The sequence below is a fragment of the Zea mays genome, chromosome 1, assembly GCF_902167145.1.
Source record: "Zea mays cultivar B73 chromosome 1, Zm-B73-REFERENCE-NAM-5.0, whole genome shotgun sequence".
Classification (NCBI taxonomy): Eukaryota; Viridiplantae; Streptophyta; class Magnoliopsida; order Poales; family Poaceae; genus Zea; species Zea mays.
The window spans coordinates 102,043,620-102,070,591 of NC_050096.1; the positions used below are offsets into that span (position 1 = coordinate 102,043,620).

General features: G+C 42.8%; 1 protein-coding gene and 1 long non-coding RNA gene across 5 annotated transcripts; one reads left to right on the forward strand and one right to left on the reverse strand.

Moving 5' to 3' along the window:
- Positions 1-611: 611 nt before the first annotated feature.
- On the reverse strand, positions 612-15,307 carry LOC100281458 (uncharacterized). The gene is made up of 5 exons (NM_001154376.3): positions 14,993-15,307; positions 6,375-6,702; positions 1,262-2,144; positions 1,090-1,120; positions 612-1,008 (listed from the first exon to the last, which is right to left on the reverse strand). Exons 1-5 carry the CDS (start codon positions 15,206-15,208, stop codon positions 868-870), a joined length of 1,599 nt encoding a protein of 532 aa, NP_001147848.2. The 5' UTR covers positions 15,209-15,307; the 3' UTR covers positions 612-867.
- LOC103637711 (uncharacterized) lies at positions 2,126-5,007 on the forward strand. Of its 4 annotated transcripts, none has more exons than XR_558297.4 (3): positions 2,126-4,164; positions 4,432-4,523; positions 4,654-5,007. It is a non-coding gene; the product is annotated as an uncharacterized lncRNA (long non-coding RNA). The 4 variants fall into 4 exon arrangements; XR_002266163.3 differs by having other exon boundaries at positions 2,126-3,767; positions 3,854-4,523; XR_002266164.3 differs by having other exon boundaries at positions 2,126-2,726; positions 3,563-4,523.
- Positions 15,308-26,972: the final 11,665 nt, after the last annotated feature.

Genomic DNA, 26,972 nt, shown 5'->3' on the forward strand with positions numbered 1-26,972 from the left:
GGCGAGCCAAGCGGCGGCCACAACGACTCTGGACAGTCTCCCAGCCGCCACCAGCACTCCCTCCCACGAAATGAGAAACAAAGGGTTGTGAGGACACCAGCGCTTCCTTATAGGAGAGCCGACTCGGATGCGGAATCGCACCCACGCCCACGGGTCAGCACCCACGCCCGCGCCCACCGGAACAGCACCAACACCCGCCATGCCCGCCTTGGAATGACCACCGCACCCAGAGGGCCCCGCCGACGCCGGGGAAGAAGAGAGATGATTGGCCGCCGGGACCAGAATGATCACCGACGTGGGGCTGGTGTAGGTAGGTGAAGAGGCGTCGAGGGTAGAGGAGAGGTCCAGGGGAGGGGAAGGGTCAGGCGGGAAAGGAAGGGTCGCCATTATTCTTCGCTAACAATGAAGCTGCTCATTAGAAGGTATAAAAACAGTGTTTTTAAAGCGCCCTTTAAGGAGCTTCGAAAATTTCATAAAACTGATTTAGTTTCAGTTTTTTAAAAGCTATATGAGCTAGACCTGTTTGGATAAAAGCTGAAACAGACCCGAAATTCTTGAAGTAAAGATCTCACAAACAGGACCTTAAACTTAAGATACTTTAACATAGTATTGTGCTAGAATGCATCCTGTATTTAATAGAAATGTTGGGCCGCTCGTGTTTCGTTGAGTAACATGACAGTGTTTCATACAGATGAATTACACAGAAATAAACCAACCTTTACAAGAAAGCGCTACATATATACATTGTATACACAAACAAAAAAGTGGAAAATAATAATGATAACCATACCTCGTTTCATCGCTGACTTGAGAGATGGACCAAGACTGAACAATTTCATGACAATACATGCAGATGAAATGGTTCAGCTAAACTGGAACTGGTCCCGATCCTTGATTCTGTTCGCAACCAAACAGTGAGCGGAGCCAGGTCCAAAAGCTCCTCTCATCTGTTTCCTTCTGGCTCACTTCCCTTGCAGCAGCCATATTCTTCATATAATTAACCAGCTCCTGATATGCAGAAGAAACACCATCCCAGTCAGTGGAAAAAAAAGGTCAGTAAATATGGGAGAATAACAACTCAATGCATACCTGAGCCCCTAATTTTACAACTTCTTTAGGCCTAGTTTGGATACTTTGGGATTAGAGTGTTTTGGAGGGATTGGAGAGGGTATAAATCCCCAATAGATCAAATACTCTCCCAATACATTTTAATCCACTCCAATACCACTCATTACTAGATTATCCAAACTAGGCCTTAGGCGGTACTTCCAGTGGAGTTTCATCAGCATGAAACACACGTAGCTTTGAGAGATGACCAAAAGAGTCTGGAAGTACTCGTATCTGGTTACTACTGATGTCGAGCTCCTCTAGCATCTCAAGTTCCCCTATTGATTTTGGAAGGGCTCTTAAGTCGGCAAAGTTCCTGCTGACATTCAATTTCACAAGGCTGGCTGCAAAGCAAATGTTCTCAGGTATAGTCTCAACTTCATTGAAACTGACATCCAGCTCCCTCAACCTGGTAAGATGACCAATTGTTGTAGGCAGACCTTTAATTCTGTTGTAGTGTAACGTCAGGATTTCCAGGTTTTCCAACTTCCCAATGGCTTCTGGAAGGGCTTTGAGCTGATTAAAATCTAATCTAAGCTCCACAAGGGAGGTGCATGATCCAATAGTATAGGGTAGCTCCTCAACCTCATTCGTCTCAGCAATTAACCTTCTCAAGTTTTTTAACTTTCCTAAACAATCAGGAAGGACCTTCAACAGATTTGAGCTCAGGTCAAGATTGGCAAGGCTCATGAGATTTCCAAATGATGTAGGAAGAGACTTTAGCTGGTTTGCACGCAAGTCAAGATCAATCAGGCTGGAAAGTTCCCCAAAGGTATCAGGCAGATTGATCAGCTGGTTTGAGTGGAGGTCAAGCTTTGTCAAGTATCTAAGGCTACCAATTGTAGATGGGAGTGCCATGATCCTATTCTCAGATAGATCAAGCTCTGTGACATCCTGTAACTTCCCAAGCGAGACAGGGAGCCACTCAACTTGGTCCACCAGCTTACCCCGGAGATTGAGCTCTGTAGTCCCCTTCTTTGCCGATGACTCTATAAGGCTTGCGACTTGGATAAGGCCCAGCTTTTCTGTGTCAGTACCTGCAAAAATTGGCATATTAGACTTTACTAGTTAGGTGCTCGTATGTTGCTACATTTTCCATTAATGCTTAAGTATAATATATAAAACACAAATATATGTGTGTTTCGTTGGCTAGGTTGATTCGTTGATGTAATGTGGGTTTGAAGGCAACAACCATGGTTTGAATCCCATTTGTGCATAATTTTAGTTCTTTTCCCATTAAATGTGGACAAGTAATCCGTCCATATCCGATCCGATTACACCCCTAGGGAGGAGGTATCGGACTACAGATAGTGTTGCGGCCCGGCTCGGCAGACATGACCCATTTGATAGTACCGGACCGGTCCTAGAGCCGTGTCGTGCCTAAGACGCCTTCTGGGCCCACAGTGCCGGCCCGACCCGGCACGATTATAATTTTTAGATTATAATTTTTATTTTCAAAGTATAACTATATGTTTATAATTTCGATCTTTTATGTGATAAAAACAAACATGAGCTCTATTGGTTCGATGGTGGGGGCTTTGTTTCGAACCCAAGCGACCACAATTCAATTACTTCGTGCAGCTCGAGGGATGACCCACGACGAAACTCACGCTTTAAAGGTGTGGTGATATTATCTGAATGTTGGATATCTATTTGAAGGAAAACTTTTCACTGAGTAAAAAGCCCGATGTGGCAATGTTGTTGTAAGTTAATTTTATTTTCCATCACTTTGCAAAAAAAATATGAATTGATTTCATAGTGGTACATCACGTTGTTTGGAGTGCAACAAACTTACCAGGATTCTATTCTGTCTAGATGAAACAGTTTAAGGTAGTGAAGAAGGGTGTGATACTAATTTGTAGTGGTTTGATCAGATATGTAGTACAGAAGGGCGGGCCTGGTGCAGCGGTAGAGCCTACCGTCTGTAACCGGAAGGTCCCGGGTTCGAGCCCCAGCCTCTGCATATTATGCGGGTAAGGCTTGGCGCTTAAAGATACCCTTCCCCAGACCCCGCACAGTGCGGGAAGCCTATGGCACTGGGTACGCCCTTCTTGATCAGATGTGTAGTAGCTGTTTATTGCATTGATCTCTTCATTTTGTTGTAAAAAGTTGCACTTTTGGAAGCATAGTGTAATTATGTGTCTGTATAATGTCAGATTTCCATATGGTTTGTTTGCTTATGGAATGTCATTTAGCTTTTTCAACATAACGAAGGCAATCCATGTATTCTGCATACAAACTTGTTTAAGAATATAGTAAGCTTCCTTCATAGGTATGCTCGTACCTTTAGGCTAGATGATAGACATAAACCTAATTGAATCAGTGCTATTAATTAACAACAGATTACTTCAGAATGCACGTAGGTTTCATGTTGTTGCTTGTGGCTTGCCAGTGACAATATCTCATATATTTTTTTAGTGGTAACCATGTGCTGCTGACATATTCTTTTTGCTAGAACTCTTTGGCTGCATAAAAAATGTCTATACTGTATTCAAACACAAAGACAAAGGATCTATGGAGTTGCCTTGAAGAGGGGTCCAGTGAACCAGTTAGAATACTAATGCATCTATGGATAAAATAGAATACTAATGCACGGTCACTACTCTTACAATAAGGGTTGAACCCGAAAATTGAAGACTTCGATCAAAGTTGTTTACGAGGTTTGTTTTCCAAATTTTGTTGTAATTTATTATATTTTTGGTCATGAAATCGCAGCCTCCATATTCATGGGCATGTGCTTGCTCAGAAAAATAGTGAGTTGTGAGCGATTTTTTCTTCATGGTTGCGTGATTCAAAAACGACGGTTGCGTCTGTCGAACGAAGAACGTTGCGGCAATTAAGCATGGTCACTACTCTACAATGTCAGAACAGGCAAAGGTTGTTGAAAGATCAAAATAACCAGTAACCGGGTCAAGAATTTTAGAGACAGATACCCCTTTATTTAAGATCGTATGCTTCCCCTTTTGTTATGAACATGGTGTTTTTATGTCTTATCAGGTAGATCAGTAACTAAGTTTGTAGAAGCTTGCAAGAAGGCAACAGGAGCTTCCATCAAGGGTGAATATCACAGAGAGAACGCCCTCCCTACCTGTCCCTTGATTAGTTTCATATATATAGGTCCTCTTTTTGTTGTTGACATTTTAATATAATTTGATGCATGCTGAGGCGCTATATAATAACACAAACGAAGTTTTGTTGTAGACAAGGTAGATCAATCTCGTGTATCAACCTTCGTGATGTGGCGTCACTTGTACTACTGTGAAAGGTTGATTGTGTTTTGCTACCTCTTGCATAAATGCTAATGGTTCTGTTCCTGTTGTGCAGGGATTCAGGAAGGTGAATCCAGATCGTTGGGAGTTTGGAAACGAGTTATTCCTAGCAAGCCAGAAGCATTTGCTAAGAAGCATCAAGAGGAGGTGCGCGTCCAAAGTCCAAACCTCGGGTAGAAGCACCGCCAAGAAACAGCGCAAGTGCTTGTTCTGGACGAGAGCTTCAGCCTTCAGAACACTGTAGTTTCTGATGGATGACATTTAATTATATTTTCAGGTTGATGCTTGTGCCCATCCCTTCTTTGATTAGCTACTGGACCCCAAGGTTTGGTTGTCAAGTGGGCCCCAAGGCACAGATCGTGGTGCACCCCAGGGAGCATGGAGGGTGAAGGGGATAATTCAGGTGAGAACACGGTTAGTTAGCCATCTCAATTTATTGCTTTGGTGCGCCTGTGATAGAATTTGGGGCGAAATATTCTGCTAACTTTGTTTTCTTAAGATTGTTCTAAGCTTTTGATGGTCTGTAACAGCAACTTCTACTCGTGAGATGTTCCTTTTTGTTACAAGCTAACTTTATATGTCTTACCTAACTTACGTATTTCTACACATTGTTTGATGAACTTTTGTATCCTGTCTTTTTGTTTCATATCGTTCGATCGATATTCTCTAAATTACTCTTTAGTTACGACTACAACCTAACTTAGTGTCCTGATATTGCAACTTTTGCATGGAATTTATCAGATTGGATATTCTTGATCATTTTGGTCGGATATGTAGAAATATGTCTATCTAGTACTGGTCGCTCGCGATTGATAAATATCTTTATTAGCAGTATAGTCTCAACAACCGGTTCCATAGTGTGGCTATGGTGATTAGCCCTCCAGACTTTGGACCTGGCGGCCTGGGTACGATTCCGTGCCCGCGCTTCATTTTTTGCTGGGCCGCAATTTAATTGGTTATAGTTTAGTTTCTTGAAAAAACAGCAACCAAATTAGAAGACTTAGAATTACATCAATGCAACTTTTAGGTTATAGTTGAGTTTCTTGAAAAAACATCAGTGTAGCAGAACCATCACCACCACATATAAATGTACCATAAAGAGTATAGAACTACACTAGAAAGCAACTAAAAAATCTATTAAAACTAAGGGTTTCTTTGGATCCACTCCTCTAAACTTTAGAACTCTAAAAGCTTTAGCTCACTTTTAAGCTCTAAGGCTCTAATGTGAGGTGCGCTAAAGTTTAGAGCTAACTTCAAACCACTTGTTTAAAGCTTTAGCTCTAAAGTTTAAAGCTCCAACATTAGAGAAGGGAATCCAAACAGGCCCTAATTAAGTTGAAACCATTAAAATTTAGTAAGACATGCAATAGAATATTGATGCTAGAGAAAATACACTTCCTAATAGTGGAGTCCAGTTGCGACCAACAAAAGATAGTTCCAGGTTCCTTACAAGTAATTAGTAGATGATGTCATTTATGTCCAGAAAAATTGAATTGCAGAATGCGTATAGCTAACACACTGCGCACAGCCCATCGTTGTGTCCAATTACTAGCAGTCTAGCACTAGTGAAGTACTGATAAGAAATGCTCCCATCATTATAGCTGAACTACCAATTACAATGGCATCCTATGAACAAGTCAATTATAAACAAATTATCATGGGGCGGAAATTGGAATAATATGTTACCATAGTTGTAGGAAAAAAATCTTACTATGATTAACTAACAAGTCCTAGTCAAGTGTTCCTTCAAAAAGTCTTCGTGTAACGGAACTATGGACTCTAGATATGGTAAGAGAAAATAAATTTGGATGACTGAGAAAAATTTACATAACAAAACAAGGACACCAATCAAACTTCTAACTTGGTTTCTAACAACTATTGAACTATTTTTTTTTCTTCTCAAGAGAAGATTTAACACAGCACCTGCGGAGCGAAAGTTCACCTAAATTTGCAGGGGAAATAAAAATACTGAGATGAATTAAAAAGGCAGCGTAATACCAGCCGATGTAGCACGATGCAACGACGAGACGGACTTCGGTTCCAATCCCAAGCCACCCTTGCTTCCACGGTCTATCTCTGTTGCCGCGGCGGCCACCGCAGCAGCCAACGCGGGATTCCGGTTCGCCTCGACCTCGAGGTCGACGACGGCGTCGCCGCCGCCCCTAGCACCATCACCTGGAGAAACCACCCGCGACGCCCTCTGGATGAGGTCGTCGAAGAGCTTGAACCGCCTCTCGAGCTCGACGACGTGCGCGGCCTCCTTCCGCTGCAGCAGCGAGCGGAGGCGCACGGAGTTGCGCCTGGCCTCCCACAGCACGTCGAAGAGCTCGGCTGTAACACCCGGGTTTTAGGGGTCCAAAGCCCGGGCGTAAACATAATCACCAGGTGTGCTGGGACCAAGTCTCACACATATGATGAATCATGGCACAGGATCGAATGTCACATCTTTACTACATAACAGGAGTTCTATACAAAATAAATAAATAATTACATTATAAGGAGACAACGATCCAGCAACCCAAAGTTGACTGGGAGACGACGGCCTAGACCACTCACGAACTCATCACAGCATCCTCCACGCGCCTCATCCTGTGGTACCTGCTCTTGACCTGTGGGGGGGTGTGAGACAGCAAGAGTGAGCTCACATACGTTCATCGCTCAACAAGTTGTGGGGAATAATGTGAATGAACTCGTTAAAGGTGGGAGTTCATATGAAGTGTAAGGCTTACCAAAGAGGATGGTTAGAGCTGAGCATTGCTTTTAAAGTTGGTCAAAATTTTATTAGCAATTACTAAGTATAAGTGAATACCAACCCAATTAAGTAGTAGAACAAAAGTAACAACCTCACCTGCGATGCAATGCATATGACAAATTGAGTTTAAGTTCCATAATTTAATCATGTGAGGGTCCGAGCCGCTCATGACCGTGAGCACGGCTAGTATACCAGTTTTACACTCTGCAGAGGTTGCGCATCTTTACCCACAAGTCATGTTACCCATCTGCCAAGGGATCGCGACTTCCCATACACCTCTACCGAGAAGGCGAGGCAGGGTAACACTACGAGGCCTTTACAAAGTTCCACTAGCTTCAGAAAACCCGCTACAGTTTATAGGAAGCTCCAATGCAGGAATCCCTTGCAGGACCGCCATCGCAGCAAAATCCTCCCGAGGGCCTCCCTACACTGACCACTCCCCTACTGCCCTTGCCCCTTTCAGGTAAGGTAGTCTTCCACTAGCTTTCCTAATTAATCGGCCAAGGGCGTCCCATTAAACCCTTGTGGTAGCACTGTTTTCCCGGGTGGTTCTCCATGTTCCAATTAACATAATGATCTTAACATGAACAATAAATAACAACTGATAACAAAAGTATAATCATGAGTAATGTATCTTCATACCCAAAACCACATAAAGCACTAGCAAGTACTACCCAAAAAGTTCAGTGGTAACAAGGTATAAAGATAATCAAACTAGGGTAACCTATTGGGTCCCATCAAAATTAACCTATGCAGATCATTATGATTAATTAGAACATGAGTGGGTAAAAAGAAGTGATCAAGGGCACAACTTGCCTGGGACTTGAGAATCCAGGTGACAGGATGAACTTCAGATCCTCGTAACCTCACTGCTAGTCGTAGCAATACAAACAAACATGGTGTAGACAAAATTATCATTACACCAAACATAAGAACATACTGCATAATAATGATCTACGTGTTTCTACGAGATCGTGGGAACAAGAATTACTAAATTCGGAGTTACAGTTAGAAAGTTATGATTTTATGGAGTTATTTAGTGCTTAGAATAGATTAATCCTATTTAACAATTTTAATTCAAGTTTCATGGCTAAACAGTGTTACTAGTTGATGAAGAATATTAAAACAAAATTAATGTCTCTAGAACGACTCAATTTGGAGTTAAAATGAATTTAATATGAATTATACAAGTTTCTAGAATTATTTTTGTATTAAAAATCAATTTCTATAATTATTTCACTATTTTTACTACTCTCTAGACTGGGCGCCAATTTCTGGAAAATGCAGGGGCTCTGGCGCAATTATTACTAAGACTCAGGCGAACCCATTACGGACGGCGGGTTTATTTGTGAAAAGGGCAGGGGCTCATGTGAAAACATAACAGCCAAAGGGGTATCGGGGATCGTGAGTCATCCGATCTGGTTTCAACGGCTTAGATTAGACCTCAGCTGATACACGCTACCGCGCATCGATTCGATATTCAACGGTCCAGATGCCAAACGCCTGAGATCTGTTCCGACCCGTCCGATCGAGATCGAATGGCCCTGATTGCATCCAATCGAAATGGCATGTGATGTTAAATCTCGCACGCACATCATGATTTGGACGGCCAGGGCATCTCCCCCAAACGCAAGGCGGACAGGTGTGGCGGCGCCGATAGCTCCCCACGACGGAGCCATGGCCGGCGATGGCCATCCCACGCAACAGCGCTTAGAACCTTTGAAACGACAGGTGCTAACCAATGCTTGGATCCTAGCGGGTACGTTGGTATGAATCTTACCGGGGTTGGAAGCGCAGAGGGCACTGCCCACGACGACGAGCGGCATTGCGGCGGTGAACAGTCAACAGCGACGGATTCCGGATTCACGAGCCCCCCGCCTTGTTCGACCGTGCGGGCACCCGAGGCCTGAGGCGAGGCCAAGGTGGCCGGTGTCGCATTGACGGGTAGGGACACGAGCGCGACGGGAGAGCCCAGCCGCCGGAGGTTGCGCAATGCTATGGTCCCAGCCCCGAGGGCACGAACGGCAACAGATGTGAGGCACGGGTGCGGCGGTTACGCCCTCCTATGGCGTGCTGGTGCGGCACTTATATCCTGGCGTGGTCATGAACCCCGAGGTCCACGGTTGGCGTGGACCGCAGTTCCGGGCGCCATCTGCGCGGAGTCCGCTGAGGACGGCGTACATTACGGAGGTAGAAGACTACACTGTGCACTCGACCCCACGAGGCAGCGAGCAACGGAACTGATTTAGGCGTCCCAATGGTCAATGACAACCTAGGCCCACAGGGTCGACGCGGGTTTGGTACGCGCGGCGCGCGCGGGCGACTGGCCAGTGGGCCCACCTGTCAGTGCGAGTGGCCACGCGGACGCCTGGACAGGAGGTTACTGGGCCGAGGAGGTGAGAAACGGCCCAAGTGCACAGGTGAGCTTTTCTCTTTTTATTTATTTCTGTTTTCATTCTCTTTTCTAGATTTCAAACTTCATTAAATTTTGGTTTTGAATTTGCGCTCAAATTTTAATGAACAAACAAAATAACTCAGTATGAATTCAAATCCATAATTTTATTTATTTATATCTATGCAAAAAAATGATTTTAAATACGCCAATTATGCTCACACATTGTATATTAAGAAACTAATCTTTAACATTTATTATTTTGTTAAAAGATACCATAGCTTAAATTTTTAGAAGATATTTATAAATGTTTTATTCAATAAATTAACTCATATAAGGATTTTATATATATTCTCCTATTTGAAAACATATTTATCCAAGTTACAGGACAAACTTTCTTAAATTACCCAAAACACTACATAATATATTTCTTGTCTCTTTATTTTTATATTGTCACAAAATGCACACCACAAAAATAATATCCAGAATGATGCATAATTTTAATGGCATGTATTATTTTATTAGTTATTTGCCTTTGAATATGGTGTTCACATGGGATGATGCATAAAGGGAAAACCCACATAAGGAGAAATTGTTTCTCTATTGATATTATTTCTAACAACTTACAAAGTGGGTGTTACAAATCCTACCCCCCTTAAAAATAATCTCGTCCTCGAGATTTGAAGAAAAGGGATGCAACCAGTTTGGTTTAGGAATCAAAAGTTTTGTTTCATGTTTTTTTATAGCTAGTAGATGATTTGGAAAATATAGACATATACGTCTAGCCATCTATTAGGTCAGATGAGGTACGATTATGGCAAGTATAGATAATAGGTTGTGGCAAGGAAGAGTATAATAAGGAAAGACTTCATCCTGAACTGTGGATCTTGATTCCGCTGGCGATTCAACTTAATCTTTGAAGTCTTGAGTTGATGCTTATCTTTCTTTGACGTGGTTGGTCTCCGTTGGCCTTTCATCTTGGAGTTGCCACCGAGTTAAGGACATATGGTTAGGATATATGTGAGTAGGATGGATTATATGGTGTAGGTAGGTTAGAATCTCTTGCTAGGTTAAAATTGAGGGGTTATGCAACTATCGGATGGTTAAGGTAGTTGCATATGGCTAAGTCGATCTGTCATTCTTAATTTAGTGCAGGGTGAACTAAGTTAAGACCTGTTCTATAGGAGTAGAGTCTAAACTATTTCATCAGTATTATCTAACATGTTTGATAAGTCACTTTAGATTAGATCAGATCTAGGTTAGATTGGTGTGACTAGTTTGACTAGATAAGATCTAATTAATTTACATTAGATCATGGTTGTTAAACTAGGGTGGATAAGTATGCTTAATAGGATAGGATGAAATAGAATCTTTTGAGATTAGTTAGATCTATCAGGATAAGATAAACTATTTTCAAGATAAGATGAATCTTATTATGGTAAGAGAGGGTCTTTTAAGATACGATGGATCTATTAGGCTAGATATATTTTAATTTGGATAAGTTAGGATTTTTTTTTTTTGAGAAAAGATGGATCTATGAGTGTAGGATAGGATCTTTTAAGATGAGATGAATATGGTTGGGCTAGATATTTTAATGAGGGATAATCTAGTTTATCTAGTTATTTTGTAAATATTATCCTTTATGCCTATATGTATATGCAGATGTAATTGTGGACATTACTCCACAACTCATCACGCTCAATCAAAGATCCAAATCAAACAAGTATCATAAGAACAAGCATTCAAGTTCATAGATATCTATAAAAATAGTTTTGTTTTTTTTTGTTCCTAAGATTAGGTCTCCTAGTCCTAAAGTCACTTTAGGCACAGGATTTCAAAGTGTGAAATCCACATTTGTCTTTAGAGTGAAAAGGTAAGAATGATCAGAGTATAGCGGAAATAGATGAGAAAAGATTAAGATAAGTTTAGAAAAGAATCAAAGTGAGGTAAGTAGGTAAGGGTTTGCCCATTTCTATCTAGGTTTCGTCCTACAGTCAACATTCCTCTGATACCACTTCTGTAACACCCGGGTTTTAGGGGTCCAAAGCCCGGGCGTAAACATAATCACCAGGTGTGCTGGGACCAAGTCTCACACATATGATGAATCATGGCACAGGATCGAATGTCACATCTTTACTACATAACAGGAGTTCTATACAAAATAAATAAATAATTACATTATAAGGAGACAACGGTCCAGCAACCCAAAGTTGACTGGGAGACGACGGCCTAGACCACTCACGAACTCATCACAGCATCCTCCACGCGCCTCATCCTGTGGTACCTGCTCTTGACCTGTGGGGGGGTGTGAGACAGCAAGAGTGAGCTCACATACGTTCATCGCTCAACAAGTTGTGGGGAATAATGTGAATGAACTCGTTAAAGGTGGGAGTTCATATGAAGTGTAAGGCTTACCAAAGAGGATGGTTAGAGCTGAGCATTGCTTTTAAAGTTGGTCAAAATTTTATTAGCAATTACTAAGTATAAGTGAATACCAACCCAATTAAGTAGTAGAACAAAAGTAACAACCTCACCTGCGATGCAATGCATATGACAAATTGAGTTTAAGTTCCATAATTTAATCATGTGAGGGTCCGAGCCGCTCATGACCGTGAGCACGGCTAGTATACCAGTTTTACACTCTGCAGAGGTTGCGCATCTTTACCCACAAGTCATGTTACCCATCTGCCAAGGGATCGCGACTTCCCATACACCTCTACCGAGGAGGCGAGGCAGGGTAACACTACGAGGCCTTTACAAAGTTCCACTAGCTTCAGAAAACCCGCTACAGTTTATAGGAAGCTCCAATGCAGGAATCCCTTGCAGGACCGCCATCGCAGCAAAATCCTCCCGAGGGCCTCCCTACACTGACCACTCCCCTACTGCCCTTGCCCCTTTCAGGTAAGGTAGTCTTCCACTAGCTTTCCTAATTAATCGGCCAAGGGCGTCCCATTAAACCCTTGTGGTAGCACTGTTTTCCCGGGTGGTTCTCCATGTTCCAATTAACATAATGATCTTAACATGAACAATAAATAACAACTGATAACAAAAGTATAATCATGAGTAATGTATCTTCATACCCAAAACCACATAAAGCACTAGCAAGTACTACCCAAAAAGTTCAGTGGTAACAAGGTATAAAGATAATCAAACTAGGGTAACCTATTGGGTCCCATCAAAATTAACCTATGCAGATCATTATGATTAATTAGAACATGAGTGGGTAAAAAGAAGTGATCAAGGGCACAACTTGCCTGGGACTTGAGAATCCAGGTGACAGGATGAACTTCAGATCCTCGTAACCTCACTGCTAGTCGTAGCAATACAAACAAACATGGTGTAGACAAAATTATCATTACACCAAACATAAGAACATACTGCATAATAATGATCTACGTGTTTCTACGAGATCGTGGGAACAAGAATTACTAAATTCGGAGTTACAGTTAGAAAGTTATGATTTTATGGAGTTATTTAGTGCTTAGAATAGATTAATCCTATTTAACAATTTTAATTCAAGTTTCATGGCTAAACAGTGTTACTAGTTGATGAAGAATATTAAAACAAAATTAATGTCTCTAGAACGACTCAATTTGGAGTTAAAATGAATTTAATATGAATTATACAAGTTTCTAGAATTATTTTTGTATTAAAAATCAATTTCTATAATTATTTCACTATTTTTACTACTCTCTAGACTGGGCGCCAATTTCTGGAAAATGCAGGGGCTCTGGCGCAATTATTACTAAGACTCAGGCGAACCCATTACGGACGGCGGGTTTATTTGTGAAAAGGGCAGGGGCTCATGTGAAAACATAACAGCCAAAGGGGTATCGGGGATCGTGAGTCATCCGATCTGGTTTCAACGGCTTAGATTAGACCTCAGCTGATACACGCTACCGCGCATCGATTCGATATTCAACGGTCCAGATGCCAAACGCCTGAGATCTGTTCCGACCCGTCCGATCGAGATCGAATGGCCCTGATTGCATCCAATCGAAATGGCATGTGATGTTAAATCTCGCACGCACATCATGATTTGGACGGCCAGGGCATCTCCCCCAAACGCAAGGCGGACAGGTGTGGCGGCGCCGATAGCTCCCCACGACGGAGCCATGGCCGGCGATGGCCATCCCACGCAACAGCGCTTAGAACCTTTGAAACGACAGGTGCTAACCAATGCTTGGATCCTAGCGGGTACGTTGGTATGAATCTTACCGGGGTTGGAAGCGCAGAGGGCACTGCCCACGACGACGAGCGGCATTGCGGCGGTGAACAGTCAACAGCGACGGATTCCGGATTCACGAGCCCCCCGCCTTGTTCGACCGTGCGGGCACCCGAGGCCTGAGGCGAGGCCAAGGTGGCCGGTGTCGCATTGACGGGTAGGGACACGAGCGCGACGGGAGAGCCCAGCCGCCGGAGGTTGCGCAATGCTATGGTCCCAGCCCCGAGGGCACGAACGGCAACAGATGTGAGGCACGGGTGCGGCGGTTACGCCCTCCTATGGCGTGCTGGTGCGGCACTTATATCCTGGCGTGGTCATGAACCCCGAGGTCCACGGTTGGCGTGGACCGCAGTTCCGGGCGCCATCTGCGCGGAGTCCGCTGAGGACGGCGTACATTACGGAGGTAGAAGACTACACTGTGCACTCGACCCCACGAGGCAGCGAGCAACGGAACTGATTTAGGCGTCCCAATGGTCAATGACAACCTGGGCCCACAGGGTCGACGCGGGTTTGGTACGCGCGGCGCGCGCGGGCGACTGGCTAGTGGGCCCACCTGTCAGTGCGAGTGGCCACGCGGACGCCTGGACAGGAGGTTACTGGGCCGAGGAGGTGAGAAACGGCCCAAGTGCACAGGTGAGCTTTTCTCTTTTTATTTATTTCTGTTTTCATTCTCTTTTCTAGATTTCAAACTTCATTAAATTTTGGTTTTGAATTTGCGCTCAAATTTTAATGAACAAACAAAATAACTCAGTATGAATTCAAATCCATAATTTTATTTATTTATATCTATGCAAAAAAAATGATTTTAAATACGCCAATTATGCTCACACATTGTATATTAAGAAACTAATCTTTAACATTTATTATTTTGTTAAAAGATACCATAGCTTAAATTTTTAGAAGATATTTATAAATGTTTTATTCAATAAATTAACTCATATAAGGATTTTATATATATTCTCCTATTTGAAAACATATTTATCCAAGTTACAGGACAAACTTTCTTAAATTACCCAAAACACTACATAATATATTTCTTGTCTCTTTATTTTTATATTGTCACAAAATGCACACCACAAAAATAATATCCAGAATGATGCATAATTTTAATGGCATGTATTATTTTATTAGTTATTTGCCTTTGAATATGGTGTTCACATGGGATGATGCATAAAGGGAAAACCCACATAAGGAGAAATTGTTTCTCTATTGATATTATTTCTAACAACTTACAAAGTGGGTGTTACATCGGCAGGCACGCCCTGTGCCTGCACCCGCGCCGCCTCCTCCTCCCTGGCGATCTCGGCGAGGCGCGCCTCCTCCTCCGCGTCCGCCGAGGCCAGCACCGCCGCCGCCGCCTCCACCTCCTCCACGGCCGGGCGCGGAGGCAGCTCCCGGTACAGCCGCGTGAGCTCCTCCACAGCGTCCGCCGCAGCCGGGGTCATCCCCCGGGCCGTCGCCATCTCCGTACCCCGCAAGGCCGCAAGCTTCGCTGCTCACGGCACGAGGGCGAGGGGGGATAGCATAGATGGAGAGCGAAAATGCGAAAGAGTGAAGCGACTGGTGGCGGCGATGAGTGCGCTTCTATAAAAAGGTTGAAATGGGGGGCTTATTGCTTTTTTAGGTCTCCCTTCGTTGCCGCTCGTAGGCTTGAAAACGATCGGGAACGGTCGGGAAAATGCTCAAACCATTACCGTTACTGTATTTTTTGCCGAAATCGGAAACGGGAACGGGAATATTGGACGGAAAAACGAAACCGGTATTACAAGATATCGGGAACGGAACATGTTCAATCGGGAACGAGTCGATTACGATCGGGAATCGGTAACATGAAAAAGAAACATTTGCAGGCTATGACCCTATGATTATGGTCCAAGACTAACAACCCCAAAGACATTCGTTGCACAATAAATATTACAGAAAGCGTAGGCAAGCAGCCCAACAGCCAACACATTCATTGCACAATACGCAAGATCCATTTCCATATTAGTATATTACTCAGTCCACATATTACCCAAAGACATACTCGGACGACATGCCCAACAGCAGAGTAGTATGCTGGTAGCCTAGTACTAGTACCACTACAACACTAGACTGCACTACCAGTGTTAGTAAACTAGCAGTCCACAGCCAAAAGCCCAAAAGTATATGGCAAGTCCAAAACTATCCACTATCCAGCAACCAAAATTCACAAGTGACAAGTCCAAAAGTATCCACTATCCAACAACCAAAATTCACAAGTGACAAGTCCAAAAGTATCCACTATCCAGCAGTCAGCACCAGAACCTAACTCTACATGTCAAAGTAGCTCTGATCATCTGCATTTAGCCCATCTATATCTCCTTCATCACTGTCTATGACATCATCGTCCTACAACGTATAGAAAGCAACATATATTCATATATGGCAGCAACATAAATTTGTATATAATAGAAATCAAATAAAGAAGCAAAATACGACATATATGTGAGAGGAAGCAGTAACAATACCTCAATCTTCAGGTTTGAAACAATAGCCTCAATAACTTCAAGATCACCAACAATTGAACCAACCTTCTTATCTGAAATTCAAAGGTCAAACACATTATACATATATGATATATTGAATAACTAAAAGAGATGCTTTATAACCTCTTCTTCCTGCAGCAATCCAATCTTTCATGCATATCAAAGCTTCAACCATTTCAGGGTCAAGGCGGCTATGGAAAGGATCAACAACACGTCCACCAGCACTAAAAGCAGATTCAGAAGCTACAGTTGACACTTGAACAGCCAACAAATCACGAGCTATTGTTGAAAGAACAGGATACTCTTTTGTGTGGTTCTTCCACCATGCCAAGATATCAAACTGGTCACTTAGCCTTAGAGGCGCATCTGCCATATACTTCTCCAACTCATTCATATCATCAGCATCATGCCCACTAGAGTGGTATAAGTATTTGTCTAGTTCATTATTAACATCATCTGATCCACTTTCCACTAACTGGTCAGCTATATCTACATCCTTAGCATCATTTGACCCACTTGTAGGCCTCGGAGTTGAAGGTGTAGCAGCAACAACATAGAACTGGTATAGTTTCTTGATGATATCAAGAAGTTCATCAACATAAACTTGAGAGGAGAGGCCATGAAATTTTCTCATGTAGAACTCTATAAGTCTTCTCTTATATCTAGGATCTAGAAAACATGCAACAGCTAGTGCAGCGGATGATTTCTTCCAATACTTTTCAAACTTCCTACTCATAGACCTAGCCATTCCACTAATAGTGATATCTTGACAAACAGACCATTCACCTAGTAAATTCTTTATCTCACAAAATCCTCTATAGAACATATTTGCAGTGGGATATAATGTACCGGACAACAATTCAGTGAGATCAAAGAATTTCTTTAAGCATTGGAACAGTTTTAATGCCATAGCCCATTCACCAGGAGAAGGAGTGATTTTTTCATACCTACGGCGATCTGATGATTTTAGCCTCATGAATGCATTCTTATAGTACAAGGCATCTCGAAGCATCAAATATGTGGAATTCCATCTAGTTGACACATCTAGTGATAGGCCCTTGTTTGTATCGAGCCCACACTCAGTTGCTCGCTTCATGAGCTCCTCCCATTGCAATGGTGATCCTTTGACAGCAAGAACTAGTAGTCTAATATTCTCAATTGTTGGTGTGATTACACTCAGCCCATCCCTAGCAACAAGGTTTAGTATGTGACAAGCACACCTCACATGGAAGAACAATCCATCACATATTAAAGAACTACCATCGCTCGGTGGCATGTTCTAGTCCTGTTTTCAGACGCGGAGAGGTCAGAGCAAGATGAGTGGAGAATGTAGAGTGCAGCCGACGATCGGTACCTGTCTTGCCGGCGAGCGATGGAGTAGGGCTCGACCGCCGCTGGCCTGCTGCTGGTGCGTTCGTGCGTGGAGCAGGCCGCCGTTGTCCCCTTCCGCTACTTTGCTCAGCCACCAGCCGGTAGCCCGTAGCCCGCAGACGCAGCAGCAGACCAGCAGCACGCAGAGCGGGGAGCGGGGAGCGGGCGAGCAGCAGAGGACAGAGAGCGGCTGAGCGGGCGGTGGGCGGCGGCAGCACTGCAGCAGGCACAGCGCCGACAGGGGCACAGCGGCTTGCGGCTGAGCGGTAGCACGCACGCACCACGCCACGCAGCACACACAGGCACATCCCGCACATAAGCTAGGGTTACATTTGGCCATTTGGGGCTTTGGGCCAAGCACGCATTTGGGCCAAGCTGAAGCACGCATTTGGGCCAAGTGTAAACGGGAACACATACAGGATTATTCCGGATACAATACGAGAACCGTTAATCCGGTCGGGAAACAACTCTTCCTGATTCCGTTCCTGTTACCGTCCGTATTTCCCGTATTTTTTCCTGTTTCCTGTTTTTCCCGAAAATCCGATATACGATCGGTTAACGCGGTATACGACGCCGGTCGGTACGAGATTTTTCCGTCCCGGTTTCATCCCTAGCGGTAGCACGCACGCACCACGCCACACAGCACACACAGGCACATCCCGCACATAAGCTAGGGTTACATTTGGCCATTTGGGGCTTTGGGCCAAGCACGCATTTGGGCCAAGCTGAAGCACGCATTTGGGCCAAGTGTAAACGGGAACACATACAGGATTATTCCGGATACAATACGGGAACCGTTAATCCGGTCGGGAAACAACTCTTCCTGATTCCGTTCCTGTTACCGTCCGTATTTCCCGTATTTTTTCCTGTTTCCTGTTTTTCCCGAAAATCCGATATACGATCGGTTAACGCGGTATACGACGTCGGTCGGTACGGGATTTTTCCGTCCCGGTTTCATCCCTAGCCGCTCGCCAAAATACACCGGTATTCTTTGCGCTCGTCTAATTACCCCACTTAAACCCCTTTCCTAACTAAAATACCCCACTGCACTAATTACCTATTATAATGGATATTTATACCCTTACATCGTTTCTTAATGTCGCGATCTCTGTTGTTACTTGTGCCCGATGACTGTTGCATGCGTTCTTTCGCGTCGCCATCGCAGCTAGGTCTTCATCTTCTCTGTCACGCCGGAGGCAGCGCCATCGCAGTTGCCCGCTCCATCCGATCGCTGGTGGTTCTCGCCCCATCCCGGACTCCCGGTGCTCGCCTCATCTGGTCGCTATCCGCACCAACTTCATCCTCGTGTCCCTCGCAAGGTAACAACAGATTCCAATAACATATTTGATTTCTTTTTGTTGCGTGGCCACTAATAAGAATGTGAATTTTGGTTTGCCAGGTTCTTCATCCCGTGCGGCTGGTAGACTTGCCAGGTACTTGGCGTTCTACAACCTGCACTTGAGTAGGACATCAGATTTAATCTCAGTGATAGTTACGTAGAGCATCCCAGGTACCTAAAACTATCATCCGTCGCCTGCATATTTAATTTCTATGATCATATAAATATAAACAATGGCTTTTCTTTACTATGAAGCGATCATGGACGATGAAATTGTAAGTACAGGCGTCGACGAGGGAAGTGAATCATGGACGAGAAAATGAAGAAACGAGAACGTGACGTTAAGAAACGGTGTAAGGGTATAAATGTCCATTATAACAGGTAATTAGTGCAGTGGGGTATTTTAGCTAGAAAAGGGGTTTAAGTGGGGTAATTAGACGAGCGCAACGAATACCGGGGTATTTTGGCAAGCGGCAACGAAGAGAGACCTAAAAAGCAACAAGCCCGGAAATGGGAGGGCGTTTCCTATATATGAAACGCGGTTCAAAACGGCCTTTCTCGCGATGTCCACGTCACCGCAAATTCTCCTCCTCGCTCGATCTCCAACCAACGGCTCACGTTTATGTCTCCTCACCTCCTTCTCTCCTTTTCGGCTCTCGATGCTTCGGCTCTCGACGCTTCTGACCGACGCTTTCTCCCTCCTCGCCTCTCTTTACCCACGTCGTGGTGTTTCTCATCCTCCTCGCTCTCTCCGCCTCTTCCCTATCCAAAATCGATTTGTCTCCCATCGATTTCGTTCGGACTGCAGCGTGCGCTTTGGTTGTTGTGGATGTCGCTCTCCTGTGGTTGCACGTGCCACCCTCCCGTGGCTCCACCTCTCTCTCCCTTCTTCCTCCCACCGCAACCCCTGTTCGTCCATCAGTTACCTTCGCCTTCAGTTACTGCAGATCGTGACCATGTGAATGTGTGGCGTCGCCCTAGCTCTCCTCGCGACCCTGCTACTCCAGGCCGTCATCCCTAAGTCGGCGGCGGAGGGCCTTGTGCGGGTCGCGGAGAAGGAGCCCGCCGACTAGATCGACCATGTCGCCACGCGTCTCCTCTGCGGTGCCAACGCCCTAGACTCGGGCGGCAACGACGACTTCGACGCTTGCATCTCAGCTTTGAGCCATGCTAGCATAGAAGTTCCTCTACTGCTGAATAGTCAATCTTCATTACCAAGATCTGAACCTTCATTTTCTATGAAAACCGAATTGCAGGTAACGAACATATCTCTACTCTTGTCTTTTTTCTCAGCTTTGTTGATTTTTTATTCGAACCTGACCGGGAGAGCTTAGTAACCTAGTGAAGAGGTGATGAGCTCATGCTGCTTGAGAACAGGCAAAGCAAATACTTGGATTTTTGAAGGAGGGCATGTTGTAGAGCTTCTGGTAGGCAAACAGTAGATTCTTATATATGTAAAGAAATGGCTAATAAATATGTCATGTGTTCGCCATATAAAAGACGGGAAAATGATCCCCTACTGACATCTACAGCTATTCTATATTCATTATTCAACTCTTACTTATTTCTTTTACTTATTTCCTTTCTCCCACTTTATTTCTGCTTGCTCAAGTGGATTTGATTTATTTAGCCCCATTGTTCATTAACTTGAGTTATTTGCGTTAGTAGTTATACATGTTCTCATTACTGAAAGGGAAATAGGCTTTAAACCTTTTCCTAAATGATTTTGGTGGTTGAAATGTCCAACACAAATAATTGGACTAACTAGTTTGCTCTAGAGTATATGTTCTACAGGTGCCAAAGGTTCAACTCAAAGCCAATACAAAAATTAAAAAGGGTTCAAGAAGAAAGGAGCAAAGGAAACCGAAGTGCTCCCTGGTCTGGCGCACCGGACTGTCCGGTGTGCCACCGGACAGTGTCCGGTGCACCAACGAACAGTGTCCGGTGCACCAGAGAAAATCGACTTCAAACTCTTCACCTTCGGGTTTCCCAAGCGCACCTCCGCTATAATTCACTGGACTGTCCGGTGTGCCACCGGACTGTCCGATGCGCCAGCGGAGCAACGGCTATCTGCGCGCAACGGTCGACTCTGATAGTTAACAGTGCTGAACAATACACGCGACAGAAGTCAGAGCAGAAGATCAGAGTGGCACCGGACTGTCCGGTGTGGCACCGAACTGTCCGGTGCCGCATGAGGACAAAGCCTCCAACGGTCGACCAGCTCCAAGCCCTAACGGGAGGATGACGTGGCGGCACACCGGACACTGTCTAGTGGTGCACCGGACACTGTCCGGTGACGCACCGGACTGTCCGGTGCGCCCATCGCCAGCAGCCTTCTCCAGCAGCTACAATTTGGTTGGTGGCTATAAATACCACCCCAACCGGCCACTTCAAGGAGGGAGAGCCCAAGCAACATTCCAAGTCATCTAGTTGACATATCCAAGCCCTCCCAACCACAGATATTCATTGATCAATCCTATACACAAGATTTAGACCACTACAATCCACACAAGTGCCACAAAAGAGAGAGCAATCAAAAGAAAGCCTCTCGTGTGAGTTTAGCTCTAGTGCCTTGTGAGATTCATTGAGAGATAGTGTGTGCTACATCTTTGTGTTCATTTGCGCATGGAGTTTTGACTCCCATTGAACTTCCTCCAAAGTTTTGGAGGCTTGTAAAGCTAGCAAGAGACACCAAAGTGTGTGGTGGTCCTTGCGGGGTCTTATGTGATCCTTGAGAAGAAGAAGAGCTCGCCGGACTTTGGTGATCGGTGGAGAAAGGGAAAGGGTTGAAAGAGACCCGTCCTTAGTGGACTCCTCAACGGGGACTAGGCCTTCGAGGGCCGAACCTCGGTAAAACAAATCACCCGTGTCTCGTGTGCTTATTGCTTGTGATTTGTTTGTTCTTTCCTTTTCTAAGTTTCTTCTTGCACTATTCTTTGTTAATACTATTTGGTGTTGCTTTAAGTTAAATTCTCATTTGGTGAAGCAACCTTTGTAAGAAAGAACTTGTGTTATTACTCTTCTTATCTAAGCCCTCTTGTTTTATTCTCATAGACTTATTAGTAGTATTGATTTATCAATTCCGCATTATTTAAAAGCAATACTCTTTACAAGCAAGGACTTAGTTTTATACTCCGATAATTGTGTATCTTGTTCTAACCACTAATCAAGGGATCTAGGTGGGGTGTAAAGTTATAATTTTCAGGTTTCGTCTATCCACCCCCCTCTAGGTGACTTTCAATTGGTATCGGAGCTAGGCACTTCATCTTGAGTCTAACAACTCAAAGTGATGGCTCGTAAAAGACCCCAAAAGAACAAGAAGACATCTTCCAAGGAAAACAATGAGGTAACTCTTGAGATATTACTTTCCGATTGTTCTAATTATGATTCATGGTCTACTAGGGTGGTAAATGCTTTTAGAACCATAGATCCACAATTAGAACAAATTATAGACAAGAGTATCTTCCCTTCTAGTTATAATAGAAAAAATATTTCCGAGGAAGATCAAAGATGTTTTCGCTTAAACTACCTAGCTTATGACATCTTAAGTAATTCTCTTAGCAATGAAGATTATCATGCCTTCATATCAAATTATGATGAATCCATTCATGATGCGCATGATATTTGGACTAGAATTAAGATCAAATTTGATGAGTCCAAACATGATAGTTCATTTTGTGCTTCTACTTCCTTTGATCTTTGTGATACTAACCCTTGCAAGGAAGAAGAAGAAAATGACCGATGGAGACCAAACGATGAATCCACCTCTCCAAGAGGTTTGTCTTCCCATTTCGATTCCCACATATGTTGTGTGGCTAATGAAAATGATAGTGGAAGCACAAACGAGGATGAGGAGGAAGAAAGAAGCTTCATGCAACTCTACGCTCGCCTAAGCCAAGAAGATAAGGCGGTCATGCTCAAACTTCTAGAAAGAGCGAGAGAGCAAAGCGAAGCTCGTCAAAGGCTAGAAAATATTCTCTCCATGAAAATGCTACACTTTGACGAGTTGACTAAAGAACACGAGGAGCTAAAGTGCTCTCATGTTGATTTGGTCCAAAGGTATGAAACTATTTCAATTGAGCAAGATAACGCTTTACATTGTATCGCTCAATTAGTAAATAGGAATGTCTTGCTTAAGGACCAAGTAGAAAAGCTAAAAGATGAAAATCTAGCTTTTCAAGAAAAGTATGATATGCTCCTATGTTCTCATGAAAATCTTATGGAAGATCATATCATATTAAATATTGCTCATGAGGTTGTGATAGAAAACTTAAAATCCCAACAACCTCACTCATGCACATGTATTCAAATTGAAACTACATTACCATGTGCTAATGCTTGTTGTCCGTCGACAAGCAAATCTTCCTTTGAGCAAGAATTTGCAGGAACAAACGATGATACATGTCAAAAGCTCAAAGAAGAAAATGAGAGGCTAAAAATGAGCTTGACACAACAAAAAGGGAAGTGTATTGCTCAACCTTCTCAAGATAACTGTGATCACATGGTGAAGAAGCTTGAGACGGGAACAACCGTGGCATGCACTAAATCCCTTGAAGAAAATGTCAAGGACTTGAGGATTGCTAAGAGGAAGGAACAAAAGAAGAAAATCAATACCTCTTCCAAAAGCCTCAACCACGCCTCCATAAAAGGTAACATCCAAGGTAATAATCAAGTCTCACTTCACACTAAGAAAAGTAAGAAGTGTAGTGAATGCTTTGAAAAGGGACACTTGATTAGGTCATGTCCCTATATTAAAAATGACTTGATTATTGACAAGGATGATAAAGTTTGTTTTAAATGCTCCAAGAAGGGACACTTATTTAGATCTTGTCCCCATTTAAAACAAAAAGGCATAAGGTTAGAAAAGAAAATATTCACTAACCATGTAGCAAGCAAGAAACAAGGAAGGAAGAAATCTTCAAGACTTGAGGATCGCCTATGCTACATATGCCGAAAGAAGGGACATCAATGCAAGGATTGTCCCATTGGTAGCAATTCCACTCCTAGCTCGTCAATTAATTCTCATGTAACTAGGCAACCCAAAATTGCAACTTGTGCTAGAAAGGTAATGAGTTTACCTAGTGCTAGCACAAAGGACGTTTGGGTTCCTAGATCTTTGTTGACTAACCTTAATGGACCCATCAAGAGATGGGTACCAAAATATGCTTGACAAGCTTTGCAGGAGAAGGAGATGATATGAAGCTTTGGGGTGCTTGAGAAAGTTAATTCAATTTAACTCAAGCTATCAATCTTCAATGATCTATATATCCAAGATTGACCCAAAGTTATTTCAAATTGTTATGTCTAAAACTCATATCATCTCGGGGAAGATATTAATGTTGTAGGAAATAAAGAATTATCTTGTGCGGAAAAATCAAGGCCTACAATATGGAGGAAAGCCGAAGGATGGTAATACTTGTGTTTTTAAGTGCAAGTATCTTAAATTATGATTTCTCTTCAAATGTCTTTAAATTTATATTACCATTCTTTGAAGAATTTCCTCTCATATGGTAGATTGCATACACATCATTTTCATACTATGGCAATCTACATGCTTTAAATTGTTGCAAGTATCTCATGGCATGTTTCTCACTAGTCATTCTATTATTGCCATGATTCTAGATATAGAGAGATATTTCATGTTCTTAAAAGAATAAGGTGTCATGTAAGGAATTCAAATCCTTAGGACACTTATAAAAGGAAAACTCTCTCTATAACTAGAATAGTGAGACTAATGGTTTTATTTAAGTAACCCAAGTAGTCTCACTTGTAGAGAATAAGTTTCTCTTTGGAAATGCGTAATCTAACATGAAAAGAAATATCAATCCAATAATTTATGATGTGTTTCTACTTGCTTAAATTGGATATGATTCTTTCACATTTATCGCTTTCCATATCATGAATTAGATCTATTCCCGTAATCTTAAAGGATTATTTATGCTTATTTTATGAGTTAAAATTGAGCATAACATCATCTATGGATAATCTAGTTCATGCTATGAAGTTTCCATGTTTTAGTAATCTATGTTTTCATTCATTATCAAATTGATTACGAAAAGGGAAACTAGTGCTTATGCTACTAATGACATATCTCTTGAGCTTATTTATGGAAATCTACAAGAAAGTAAGTGCATGCTCAAAGCCACAAGCCTCAAGGGTTGCTCTTCGCCCAAAGGAAGAAAGGTAAAAGCAAAGGTATGGGAACTCATCTTCGTAATCAAATATAGTTCCCATCTCAATGGCTATTTAATCTAAATTATCATATTCTACCCATATGAGGAATAGATTCTTTATTGGACTTAAGTCAGCTAGATGTGCATTCAATCTCACTCTCATAAATGCACTTGTCCATTAGAATCTAATTCATGCCTTTGCTATAACCACTCTCATATTGATATGCTTTTAAAGTTATGATAATAAATTCAATATGAAGAAGTAAAATTCCTATGATTGATCAAAATGTTTAAAAAGGTGCATATTCCTCCTTTCTAATGATGTGCACTAAGAATAAGGATTTTACTTCATGTGACTTATGGATGATAAAGTGTTTTTATTTCTTATCCAAAGAAGTCATCCTTCATCATATACTCCCTTGTGCTATTAACATCTTTCTTGAGTATTTTCAATAAGTTTGAAAGGAAAAAGAAACAACTACAAAGGGAGGACACTCACATGAAAGAGAAGGACATCAAGAACAACAACATCCACTTAGATAATAAGATCCTCAAAACAATCATGGTGTGGTTGTAAGCATTATAAACCTTTTTCATTGTGAGAATACCAGGCCTAAGTTGTTTATTGCAAATTTCATGAGCCTTGATCAAGATGTATAATGCTTCTCCCTATTTGTCACACCCGGTTCCAGGGGGTAGAACCGAGCGCATACCATATGTGTGCCAGGATCCATTTCCACACATATGTTGACGTCACAAGTGTAATATATCAAAAGACAATGCAATAAAGGCGTAAAGAGAGTATAAAACTTTATTACATCATCTGAAACATTGTATCTTTAACAAGTATCACATCAAAGTAAGCGGAAATAAACAACTGGGCAATCTCCCACAGGAAGATGACCGGCGCATCGTTAGACTTAGAAATCATCGGCGTCGATAAAATCTCCATCAAAGTCTCCAGCATCACCCTCTGATCAAAATTAAGCAAGGGTGAGCTCACTTATGGTCGGGGCTCAGCAAGTGGGGGAAAAACTAATGCAGGTAATACAAGGTGAGGCTAAGTTTGAGCAGTAAGCATTTTAGTTGGTCAACATTTTATTAACAACACCTGTCTTACTAATAATAGTGAATCCCAAATATCCCAATTAAACAAAGGAATATGAATATAACAAAAACACTTAAGTGAAACCACTTAAGCAAATTATCGGCAGATCATCGGATCTCAATTTAATTCCATCTTCAAGTTCAATTATCATGTGAGGAGTCCAGGTCGCTCATAACCGGGAGCACGGCTGATATATCAGTTTTACACTCTGCAGAGGTGGTACAACTTTACCCACAAGCCATGTATCCCATCTAGCCCGGGTTGATCGGACCCTTAAACACTGCCGAGGTGAATGGCTAGGGATCCATTATGAGGCTTTCACAAAATACCTTAATACGAAGCAACCCGCTAAGGTTTCTAAGACGATGGTGGTGGCCCCCTGGGTGAAGTACCTTAGCCAAGAATACGACCCCATGTTAACGTGGGCTGCCAGCACCTACCGCTCCCCCTCTTGCCCATATTTCAGGTAAGGTTGCTAGGCACTAAGCATATAGAGCTAATTACCAAAGCCAGAGCCATGATAGCACTCGTGGTTGCACTGTTATCCTGGGTGGTCACTCCATGTTCCAATTAATTTGTAATAATGTTATCTTAACCATCGGGTTAATGCCATAATTGCCAATTAACATTTTTGGAACATTAAAACCAATTAATGAGTGACATTAGGAACCATTAAGTTGAGCGGTAGCATAAATCTTGCACAGCTTAATTATTTCCCCAAGTTAAACA

Excerpts from the sequence above, each read along its gene's own strand:
- LOC100281458 (NM_001154376.3), bottom strand. The coding sequence starts at position 15,208 with ATGGCGACGGCCCGGGGGATGACCCCGGCTGCGGCGGACGCTGTGGAG. Across the intron at positions 6,703-14,992 it reads CACAGGGCGTGCCTGCCGAT|CTCTTCGACGTGCTGTGGGA; the intron begins GTAACACCCACT and ends GTTACAGCCGAG. Across the intron at positions 1,121-1,261 it reads GAAACTCCACTGGAAGTACC|GCCTAAAGAAGTTGTAAAAT; the intron begins GCCTAAGGCCTA and ends TATCCAAACTAG.